Raw genomic sequence first — 12,989 nt, 5'->3', positions numbered from 1 at the left:
TATTACAAGAAATTGAATATAGTTCCTTATACTATACAGCAGGTCCTTACTGTTTATCTGTTTTATATATAGAAATCTGTGTATTTGTTGATTTCAAACTCCTAATTTATCCCTCCCCTACCCTTTTTCCTTTGTTAACCATAGTTTGTTTTCTATATCCTTGAGTCTGTTTTTGGTTTGTAAATAGAATTTGTATCATTTTTTTTTAGATTACACATGTAAGTGATATCATATGATATTTGTCTTTGACTTACTTCACTTAATATGATAATCTCTAAGTCCATCCATGTTGTTGCAAATGGCATTATTTCATTCTTTTTATGGCTGAGTAATATTCCATTCTTCTTTATACACCTCTTCTTTATACAGTTATCTATCACTGGACATTTAGATTGCTTCCATGTCTTGGCTATTGTAAACAGTGCTGCTATGAACACTGGGGTGTGTGTGTCTTTTTGAACTGTAGTTTTCTTCAGATATATGTCCAGAAACGGGATTGCTGGATCATATAGTAAGTCTTTTTTTAGTTTTTTAAGTAACCTCCATACTGTCCTCCATAGTGGCTGCACCAATCTACATTCCCACCAATACTGTAGGAGGGTTCCTTTTTCTCCACACCTGCTCCAGCATTTATTATTTGTATGCTTTTTAATGATGGCCATTCTGGCTGGTGTGAGGTGATACCTCATTGTAGTTTTGACTTGCGTTTCTCTAATAATTAGCGATGTTGAGCATCTTTTCACATGCCTGTTGGCCATCTGGATGTCTTCTTTGGAAAAATGTCTATTTATGACTGTGTTAATTAAAAGCATGATTTCAGGGGGGAGGGTACAGCTCAAGTGGTAGAGTGCTTGTTTAGCATGCATGAGGACCTGAGTTCAATCCTCAATACTTCCTCAAAGAACAAATAAATAAATAAACCTAATTACCAACCCTCACCAAAAAGAAAAAAAGCATGATTACAAATCTGTAGATGATATTAAATTTTGATACAAAACAAGATCTCATTAGACTAGCTGTGGGACAAATCATGAAATAAAATTTAAGACAGATAATCTTAAAATTCTAAAACAAAAACCAATCATACAAGTAAAGAAAAGCAAAGCTTGACAATCACACACACACACAAAAAAAAATATAAAGAAATTTTAGAACAGTACAGCTTCAATGATTTGACGGTATACTCAGGGAACCAAAAACGGTAATAACAGTTTGGACTTTACTAATAAAGTACAGAATATGGAACAATGTATTTGATGGTCCACATTATACTCGTTCCCACTTATCTAGAGATCTCTATATTCTACTTTGGGTACCAGACATTAAATAGAAGGTATCAATCCAGTTTATCAAAGAAGAGCTTTGGATCTAAAATCATATCAAATGAGAACAGTAAGAGGAATTGTTGGTGTCTAGCTTTCAGAAGATTCAGAAAGATATAAAAAATGGTTTTCATATAACTGGCTTGTGGATGAGGACTTGGTTTTCTCTGTCACGACCCTAGGCAGAACTGCCACATACAGTTGTCTGACTGCTTACTACACATGGGTGCCCAGCTGAAGAGGGGAGTGGGGAGGGAGTGAGGGCTGCAATCTAGCTCACATTTCACTTAATAAGCCATGTGCTTTGGTGGAGGAGTCCAGCTAGAAAAAGGGTAAACTTTTCCTAATTCATGTAAAGGGACAACACAGGAGGACTTTTTGCTTTCAGTGGGAATACCTTTTCTAATTTGCACAAAGGTGCAATATGGATTAGTGGTGACTCTAGTCCTAGGCAGAACTAGGTCCATTAGGAGAAGTTTAGAGAAAATGATTTCAGCTCATGTAAGAAATTGATAGACTAATGTATTAAGTGGAAACGCATTTTCTGAAGAGTAGATAATTGCCCAAATTAAATGTTCAAGCAATAGGTGGACAACTACTTGACAAGGGTATCTGAGAGAGGATTTCAAGGCAGAGGAGTATGTGAATGTGTGTGTATTACAGGTAGGTGGTGAAACTCAATGATCTTTCAGCTTCTTGGATTCTACATCTGAACTATGTGCCTATTTTCTCCATATTCCAGTTGATTCCTAAAGCATCCAGATTCCTTCTCTTCACAAATTTACCAGACATTTTAGCCTTCCTCTTACCTAGCCAAATTCCTCTTCCTGTCCCTTTCTTCTCCCTTCCCTTCCCTAATAAGTAGGAAGCATACACACAGCATTAATACTGAAAATAAACTTTGTATTTTAAAAAATTGCTTTCTTTCAAATCTAAAATAACAAACAAAAACACTATTTAAAATAGGGTTGAAAACTAAAATTCTCTGAACAGATTAACAGAGGGAGATAGGCTTCATTTTAAAGTGATTTATGTATCAATCACTAAAAGTCATGAGTTGGGGGGGTAGATAATTCTTTCGTACCAGAGAGTAAATATGAAAAATGTAACATCAATTTGTATTTGTTCAGTGAGTACTGAATGCCTGATACTGTATTAGTTAATTAATGATTAAGTAATACTTGATAAGTATTAAGGAGCAGAGCCAACCATAGGTATAATCTTAAAAGAAACTGAGCTTCTTTTCTATGGTTTGTCTTTGAGTCCCGGTTCTTCCCTTTCCATATCTATAGTGCCAGAACCTTGGCCCCCATCAGGCTAGGGTTTGTCCCTCTTACACTTGACCCCAGACTTCCTTTACCTTCTTTTTTTTTATTTTTGCAGGGAGGAGGTAATTAGATTTATTTATTTATCGGATTTTTCATTGTAGGTACTGGGGATTGAACCCAGGGCCTCAGGCATGCTAGGCATGTGCTCTACCACTTGAGCTATACCCTTCTCCAGACCCCAGACTTCCTTAAACGAGTTATATCTCATACTTAGGATCTTTCTTGGTCTCTTCCAAGAGATTAGCCCTTTAAGAAAACATCAGCATTTTAAAAGGTGCCTTCAGTGATTCCACTGAAAGTAACTAAAGAGAGAAACTGTCCTATGATGGGACAGAGAGGCAAAGTTTTGTGTTTTATATGCCTTTCTCTTAGTTAGGCTTGTAAGAGAACAGAAAAAGGATCTAGGTACCTGAAGTTGTCTAACCAAACAGTAATTTCCATTTTTGAACAAAAAGTCTAACTGAGAAGACACAACAAAATGCCAATAAAGGGTTCAACCGCCTAATCATTTTGAATCCATATTAAAAATGTAATAATACAAAATCACTCAAGCAATATTTATATTAAATGTTTATATAAGCATTATCGTGCTGAAATGATCTCATGAGACAACTTTTAAAGAACTTTAAGAAATCAGTTTCAAACTATTTGCAGAATGTATTAACAACTACTTTGAGTTAGAAAGATTAAAAAAATGCTTTTTGGTAAATACTTTTGTAAATACAAAAGAAGTATCACTTTGTAAATGATAGTTTTATTTTGAGAAAGAAATGTAAGAAAGGTTTTCTAATCAGAGAAAATTAGAACTGCTTCCTGGGAAAATGAACCCTTCTCTTCCCTAGGGAAAAGCTTTCTTTCTTTCACTTTGTAGATAAGCATATCTCTTTTTTTGAAGGAACTAGATAGGTTTTTAAAAAACTTTATACACCTTTTGGTGTGTAATAAACAACTGAACTTGATCAAAGAGCCTCTTTAATTATTCTTTTTAATTATTAATTATATTTTTCCTAGAATACCTTATACAGAGGGGCAGACAAATTATTTATTTGTTGAAAAAATCTGTCGTTCCTGATTCAGTTGCAAGTCACTGACATTCAAGTTTTTAATGTCTTCCACATAGAATATTTGTCTCAAACAAATATTTTATAATCCTTCTTGTGCCCCACTGATTTTCAATTATCAACAGTAGTGCCTGACTAAACTGTCAACCAGAGATTTTCATCATTTAATCAGTGTACCAGACATTTGAAAGTAATGCTTAAAAGTTATTCTAAAAACTCATGTTTTGTATAAGGGTAATAAAACCAACATTTAGAATCATATATAATAAGGCTAATAACCAAATAGTACATTCAATTTTAAAGTTGAATGGCTAATGTCAACAGTCGATTATGGAATCTGCTAACTCATCACTTAAAGAAAATTAAGTGAAAAATAATGGCAAAGGTAAAGATTTAAGAAATTCTTTGAGGAAGAGAATCAAAAATTCAGAATATAAAAAAAGCTTCACTTGGAATGCAGGGTCCTAAGATTGTTCTTTAGTAAGTATCTGAAAAGTTATTTATGGGAAAGTAAGAATGACAAACTCAGAATAATTTCATTTGTTTACTACAAACCTCAGGAGAATCCTGGCAAGAAGACAAGAATGACCAGAAGAAGGAATAAAGGGAAAAAAATAAATCATTTTTTTAAATGATCCAGTCTGGATTGTCCCTTCAGTGCCTCTCTAGAGGCCCTAAATGTGAAACTGAGATATTTTTTGTTTCTCAAGAGGAAGGAAGTTGCTTCTAACGCTTCCGAAAGTTTCACTAAATCAGGCCTCTTCCTTCCTTAATGAACTATCCTACAATATACCATTTTTCTCATATAATTTAAATATAGATTCCTAGATATGCATCAGACTTAACCAATAAGGTACTTACATTCACACTGTATGACATCTAAGTTAAACTGCTGAACGGCTCCCATGCTTATCTGTTTTAACTCACTGTCCAGTAGCATCTGCATTAAGGATGTTGACAGATGCTGGCAGGCTGACATGCAAGCAGTCTGGGCAACTTTCCCCTGCATAAAACAAATATTCAAACAAAAAAATAAGCAAGCAAATATAGAAACATATCATAAAGTATAACAAAAAATTATACACATGGCATTTTTTGTTGTTTTTTCTGTAGAATAGTTATTATTGGCCTTTCTCTTTTTGTATTCTGAGTGGCTGTCTTTTAGCATAGGAATTAAAAGTAATATTCTGTTCACTTGTCCTTCAGGATATAAATATCATTAAAGTTCTAACTGCACACAGGGAAATTAAAATATAAGTTTAAAATCCATTAATTATTCAGATCTCTTGAAATGTCTCAAGTATTTTTAAAAATGCACATTAAAACAACATTTGTGACATAAAATAACTGTCATGTTGAGACATTTTATTCATATGATGCTCTTTAAGCTCCACTTTACATAATTAATCAAGCCAAGAATTAATGAAGTTTATAAACTGTAATTTATTATCATTTAAACTGTACCTACTATACTTTATAATGTATACTTTGACATGGTGTAATATGTAAAATATACTTTATAAAACATACTTTAAGTCATAAGCCCTTATTTCTAAATGGAAGATTAGTTTGTAGCATAGCTTCAATTAGCAGGGAAAAAAAGAAGCTTGTCTATCAAAATGATTTCACAATCATCTACAGATCTACATTTAGTTTTAGAAATTAAATTTTAAAATCATCTGATAATATAGAAATATGTAGTTAAGTGAGCTAAAAATATTCAATTTTATTTCTATATATATGTGTGTGTGTGTGTATATATATATATATATATATATATATATATATCACTATAAAATATTTTCTACTATAATAAACTCCTAAAACTCAACATAAATTTTCACTGATAGCCTTGATTCAGGCTATATTTTCTTAAAAAATGATAAAAATAATTTTAAATGTTCAGCCTCTAGATTACATTACTGAATCACAATATAATATTGTATTTAGTATAAATTATTCTTTTAAGCAGGCTTTTAAAAAATTTTTCAATTAAAAGATTATAATAAACTATTACAAAAATTCTTTTTGGTAAAGTTTTCCAGCATAATACTGATCCTGGTACGACTATCTCCAATCCACAATTATGTGATTGGTAATGAACTGACTCTCATGATAGGATTCAAAGATCTATGAACAGGATTAAAAACAATGACTTTTGGAAGATGTGCCAATGTTTTGTCTCATTTGCATTAACAAATATTTACCCAGTGATATTTGATAATTATGTTTTTTCCTACTTATCACAAAGGTCAGTAAAGTTACAAAATTATGAAAATCTTCCAAACATCAGTGCTGCAAAATATTGGTACAAGAATGTTTACAGAGGATTGATCTGTTAGAAAAGTAAGAAAAAACAAAAATATGTTTTCAAGATGTTTACTAGAACAGTTGTTCAATAAATTGCACATTCAAAGTCAGACTAGAAACAAATTTTATGAGTCTTTATGAGTGTTTTATGAATCTTAAGCATTTAGACACTATGCACAATGAAAAACTGCATATCTGAAATGGAATGTCAATTTCTCGATCAAAAACTTTAGAGATAAAAACCGATGCAAACAATGTATTTGACAGATACTGATGAACTGCCAAAAAGGAATGTAACCAACAATGCAAAACCCAGCATGCTTCAAGATCCCCAAACCCAAGAGGAATTAGTCTAGGAGACATGCAGCTCCAAGCCCCAAGCAGAATAATATCAATATGAATGGGGGGAGGGGGAGAGACAAGAAAAGAAGAAATCAAAGCATGTAATTTAATTACAATGAGAATACATAATGGAAATGTCATTTTGGCTTAATGCAACAACTAGTGCATTTTCGTTTAATGTACTTTTCTCCATCAAATTAGCTCCATGTCCTGCTTAAGTTGCTACTATAATGTACTAACTGTAAAAGCAGATTAATAAACTGTCAAAACAATTACTATTACATTCATTTCATAAACAAACACATTACACTATGTAAGTGGTATTATTTTAAGGTGATCTTTAACTTTTAACATGGGTTCAGATGCTACAAATGACTCTGTAGCAAAGTACTGGAGCCAAAATGATGGTACTAGTACAAAAATACAGGCTATTCCATAAACTTGGTGAATGTAGGAAATGAAAACACACGCACGTGCACGCACACACACACACTCATACAAGTTTAGCTTTCTGTTTAAACAACGCATGTAATAACAAAAACCTAGTATCAAATTTCTTTTGATTATGCATATTAAATACAGGCTTATTGTTCTCAAAGATAGAAGTTTAAAATATTTGTAAAATATTCAGATGAAATGAATTCTTCCTTTTCATAGCTCAAAATTAAGTTAATATCAAATGTTCAAATTCTTTTAATTTTTAAGCTATATTCTATAAGATCACACATTTTTTTAAACTGTCTACTTCCTAACTATAAAATGTGAACAAATATTCTTAACTTTTATCTATTACTTATTTCAACAGAGAAAATTTTTAATGTTCCAGAAATTTGCACACCCAAAAAATATCTTTGGTAATTCATTTTTGATGCCTGCAGCCCTTGGTACACTTTGGAATAAGCAAAACACTCTTTTCTGAACACTATTTTGCTATTATTGTTGATGCTTTTATTTTTAATACTATTTCATTTTCTAGAACCAAAATGAGTACTTTTACAATTATCTTTAAAAACTTTTTCATTGGAGATGCTTTGGTTTTTAACGTTACAACAAAGCCAAAATAATTCAGTGAAGTGACTGAGAAAACATAGCACATTTAATAAATTTTAAGCACCTAGAAATTTCTGCTGCCCTCATCTGAAAAATTAATTGCAACTACTGTTAACGTTCTCTTTCTCTTTAACAACATAAATTTCAGTAAATAAGTAAAAACACCTGCCAAACTTATAAAGGTAACTATTTTTTTTTACCCTGCTCTAACATTTTGCTGAAAAACAACTTGCAAAGAGAGAAAACCCTTAGACAAACTTCTTATATTTCAAAGGAACTTGTAAAAGAGAATCTGCTGACATATTAGATCCTTTTTGCATTACCCAAAAGCTTTTCTTCTAAGAACAATTGTGGTAAAGAGACATTTGGCTCCTAGGAAATTCCCAGAGGGTCAACCATATGCATCCTTCCATGGCACCTTCACAGCGCTGCTTTCTAGATCCATGTCTCAAAAGCAGCTTTCATCATTTACTTGTGTGTCAGTCAATATGATTTATGGACTGCATTCAACAAAGTCAAAGCATATAGAATGAGAAATATGACTACAATCTGCTAATTTGTTTTGTATTGAGCCACTTAAGAGTCAAAGACCTGATGTCAGACTGAGACCAGCAACACAATTAACCAGTCGGTGACAGATTCATCCATCCTCCCTGCCAGGCTGTGCCAATCAAAGACAGCATGAGGCGACATTTAGTGAAATCAGTAAGAAAACTCATTCTCTAAGTAACCTATGTGAGGCCTTGATTGACACTTTTTGAATTTAGTTTGTGGAACACAGCCACTCTTTACCCAACAGTCCCCCACTGCAAGCTGTGAAATAAGGCTTTTAATGCCAATCACAGGAACAATAAACCACCAGCCACCAACCCTCAGTTTAAAAGGAATCAGGAAAACACATCTGTTTGTATGTCAAGCCAAATTTCCAAAATAATTTACTATTATAGATTAGGCTCAAGATACTCTGTTTCCTTTGAAACATCATAAAATGACATGGTAACAAAAATACAATACATTTTATTAGATTATGGCTCAGAACTGTTCTGGTTTCAAAGTAACATTTTGATAGATCTACTTTAATATAACAGAAGAAATGTAGAATACTTAAAAACTAATTTGACACATTTAAATTTTCATTTGAAGTTTTCATTTCTGTCTCACTATTCTCTTATTTCAAAGATCTAATAAAATAAAAGGTTTGATTTCAATAGCAATTATTTGAAAGAATTTTTCAGTACTGCTTTCATTCTCTCAGATACATTTAACATAAAAATGTGCTCTTGAAATCACAAACACTCTTTCTGTATTGGTCTACTTTCCTTAATGATCCCAGGAGAGTCCTTTTTCCTTTAATTATACCCCTACAAAAGATCAACTTTGCACAATAAGCTACTTTTTATTTAAGTAAAAAAAAAATACAGACTTAGAAATATTGTGCACTGTATTTATTATTCTTTAAATTGGTAACAGGTTTTGCTTTAAAAGCTTATGTAATATTTGTTAGGAAAAACTGGAAAACTGAAATAAAATCATGGTCAACTTGAATATTAAACCTAACATTGGTAAGTACATTTATTAATTCTGACTCTGTATATAGCCTTTTAAAGTTATTTAAGTTATTAATTTTTTAAGTTATTTAAATAAAAACAGTAAAATATTTCAGCGTGTTGCCTCTCAATTTGCTACATAAATTTCAGTTATAAAACTCTGAAATAGCCTTTTTGGAGGGAAGACAAAAGAGGAAAGGAAGTATTTTGATGAATTGGTCAGTCTCCTAAGGAGCCACAACTTGAGCCTTTAAAGACATGTAGTCCAAAAGAGTGAGGTCTTTCATCTGTGGAGTAAACACTAAAATGAGAAATTCTTAATTAAAAAAAGATGCTTAGTTGAAAAGACAACATTTTAATTTAAGAAATCTATTATTCTTCTTTCTATTTTACATAAGAATCACTAATTTAAATTTTACTATACAAAACCGCATTTACTTAAATGTAAAGAATGTTATTAAATCAGGAAAAAACATACCTAAAACATCACTATGAAACATGAAAACTTCCCCAAGATGATTTCACAAATGCACAAAGATTCCTCTATCTAGAAAGATAAGTTTTAATCTACTTTTTGGCTAACACTCTGTATAATACTGAAATGTCTCAGATGCTCAATAACACAGAATGGATGAGTTATAAAGGTTTAAATATCAAGATGTATTCCTTTAGTGAGTTTTAATAATAACTTTAGCACTATCTTGAAGGCAGATTTTTTGAGATTAGGCCAAAAAAATTCATATGTCTATCAAAATATACTCACTCTAACACCTCTAACATTCTCTAAAATACCTCCTTTACACTTCTATATTCCTCTCATACTCTCTTTCTGTCCCATCTAAATAGCTCTAGCCCCAAAAGAACTGGTTACCACATCAGTCAACCACAATTCCCATAATCTATTATGAATTCCCTTTCTCCCCTCTTTGACTTTTCTCCTCCTAACAATTCTCAATCATAAGGATATGAGACATAACATAAATGTTTGCTCTTGGGACACACACATACAGATTAAATGAAGAAATATCTTAAAATTAGGGGAAAAAATTTCCCAAACTGAGGACACTTCAGGACATGTGTAACATATGGCAAGTTTCTATTTCACGCCTTATCCCAACTTCCTTATCCCAACCATAGGTCTCATCAAACTTTGGTAGTCTTTTTCTTTTTCTTTTTTCTAAACAATCTTTTGAATTGTGAACATGGCCTAAGATGACATGTAATTTTTAGCTTTCTCCAAGTATCACTGTTGCTGTCACAGCAGTCCCATGGTATCTTCAAATTCATCCTACTTTAATAGGCAAAAAGAGAATGCAAGGAAAAGGAGAACAGAGAAAGTCTAGAAGAAGTTTTAGGTTTTGAAGAAATGCTTCTGCTTCCAAGTTACTGATTGTATCAGAAATCTAGATAAAATGGTGAAAGTGACATGTACTTTTGTCCAGGGTAGTAGGAAGAGGAAGCTAGTTTATGCTACGTGGGAACTGACAGAGATTATTTCTGACTCTTAAGTCTACTTGATAACAGCAAATTGGGCAATAGATATATGTTTAAGTAGGGAAGCAATAAAATATCAAGGCCCTATAATTTTCTCACTTGGTAAATGTAAGGAATGCAAAGCAAGTTAAGATGAGCTATGATTTTCCACGTGGTGACTGAGTACTATGGTCAAGCCACAGGAATTAAGATCGAAAAACTACAGCATCCCAGGAACTGTTATTAAAGCACCAGCTCTGTGACAGCAGAGTCATATCCTTACTCTTTTACATAAGCTCAGGGTATTAGGGCTATATAATCATTAAAATGTACTATTTTGCAACTCCAGTATGACTTAAAATTTGCAAAGAAGTTGTCAGAATCACTAATAGGTTAGACAGCATAGGTTGTTTCTACATGATCATTAGTAAAATGGACAAATGTCACCCAAGTCAACAGACTCTCTTATTAATATATGTAGGTAGGTGACTGATATAAACAGAGCCCTAAACATAGTACAGAGTAGGTCCTTGTCATTCAAGGATTTATAGTTAGGTTTCAACCTTTTAGGAATGACTCTGAGAGTCCACTAAAAGCAGGGCTTCACTTGCTGAGACACACATTTGAATAACATGCTCTGTGAAATGGGTATTGGCGAGGCAGAAACCACTCAGACTAAATGCAAAGTCCCAACCTCCTCAACTCAATCTGGCTTTGCTGTCTTCTGTTAGTTGACATATATAAAGTAACTCATTAAGGTGTAGAGTTTTCAATTATATTTTATAGCATTTTCTGAAAGAAATTACATGGCATAGCAGTATTCTCAAATTTGAAAATTCTCAAAGGTTTCGGGTATACTCATCCAGAATGTCAGGGGCTTTCTGAACAGGTAATTTCACTGGGGTAAATCCTAGATTGTGGGAATGTGGTTGGGGTAGATACTACCTCATTAGAGTCATTTCCAGTTGAGTGAGTACCTGGGATAGGATTTTAAAAGAGTAAGGGAAAGGTACGAAGTGAGGGGAGGAAGTGAATTAAAACAAAACTCATACAAAGAAGGAGGGAGCAAGCGAGGTAAGTTATCTACTTATTATTTGTTTCTAAAGACAATGACATTCAAACAAATGACATTCAACAATACTCTGAGAGTGAAAAATAAGTCCTCACAGACATTTACAGTAGGCCTTTGTCAGCTGCGCCCTCTTGTTTCCAAAGAACAGACAGAGGCTTTAAATCTCAATGCTACCATCTACCATGCTGATTTCCATTAAGAGGTAGAAAGATTTAAAATGTGACAGCTTCCCTACAATGAAATGAACGGAAGAAAAGGAAGTGATTAAAATGTTGCTGCTCACTGTTCTGAATTCTTCCCCTATATGTAATACTTGTCTAAACATGTGCCTTTGTAGGGACTTCATAAATTCTAAGGTCTTCATTTTGTATATTATAGTACCTTGCATAAGTTTTTTAATGAGTATGTATCAGCGCCTTGGCCTGCTGCATTTTGTTTTCTCCACCTGAGCTGCAAACACTCTGTAAGTATGAATGCATCAAAGCTGTTCCACCTCTCCCATCAGCTATATCCTCACTCCTATCCATTCCTGTTCCCTCCACACAAGGAGGAAAAAAAGAAAAAAGAAAAGAAAAACAGAGGCTCTTTAACATCACCAGATCCTGGCTTGCACAAGAAACTTCTGACTCCAACATCTTTCCCTACTGTCTCCTTCTTTTCTCTTCAGGGGATCTGACCTTCTTTTTGCTATCTTTATCTGCTCACAACAGAACATAATTCCAACTCAAACAACCTTTTATCCACAAATTTTGCTCTCTTTTCTTCCCCGATTTCAACTTTTGCCTATTTAACTCGGAGGAGGGGTGGAGAGAAATAAGAATCTTCTATTTTTTTAACTTCTATTGTGGAATACAGGTTAAAGGGGAAGATATCATTTGTATTCCTAGAACTTACTCCTATCTACAAAAACTCAAGTAACTTTCTAAACGTGAATTCTCTGTTGCCATCTGGTAGTAAAATTGCCATATGGTGCATTTTCATTTGTTTTTAATACCAAATCTTCCTGTTCAAAACGATACTTTGCTCAGAAATCCTGCACCAATGATGCAGTCTATTTCATGTATAGTCTTTAAAGAGTAAAGTTATAGGATATTTGTTAAGTGCACATATGCATGTATGTATTAATGCTGTGTATTTGTGTCTATAGGCTGAGAAGAGTCCACTTTAATTATTTCCACTTACATTTCCATGATCTGCTATTTACACGTCAGGTCTTGTAGTTCTCTCCTAATTCACTGGCTTCCTACTAAAGCTCTCATGCTGTTTCCTTTTAAAAGCCCTCTTTTAATACTACTTCTTCCAACTATGCCCTGATTAAGAACAATCCAAAACACTGTTTTCTGTAACATCTGACAGCAGGGAAATATTTAAGTATGCTGTGCTATACACACACATAAGACTTACAAACTTAAGAAGCTAAATTTCTCACCAAGATTAGTCAGCATTTAGCTAATAGAAACATCAACTTAATAAATACCTAAAAG

The 12,989-nt window shown here is 33.1% G+C and overlaps 1 protein-coding gene across 2 annotated transcripts in view; it reads right to left on the bottom strand.

Annotated features, from left to right (window-relative positions):
• Positions 1–12,989, bottom strand: part of EXOC6 (exocyst complex component 6) — a 181,479-nt gene that overhangs the window by 40,999 nt on the left and 127,491 nt on the right. For both annotated transcript variants that reach the window (XM_072971615.1, XM_072971616.1), the window contains exon 19: positions 4,573–4,714. In XM_072971615.1, the coding sequence (XP_072827716.1) occupies positions 4,573–4,714 (142 nt within the window). The remainder of the gene's footprint in view (positions 1–4,572; positions 4,715–12,989) is intronic.

Source organism: Vicugna pacos, chromosome 11 (genome assembly GCF_048564905.1).
Source record: "Vicugna pacos chromosome 11, VicPac4, whole genome shotgun sequence".
Taxonomy (NCBI): Eukaryota; Metazoa; Chordata; class Mammalia; order Artiodactyla; family Camelidae; genus Vicugna; species Vicugna pacos.
The sequence above is the reverse complement of the archived record's forward strand: the minus strand, read 5'-3'. Positions and strand labels throughout refer to the sequence as shown.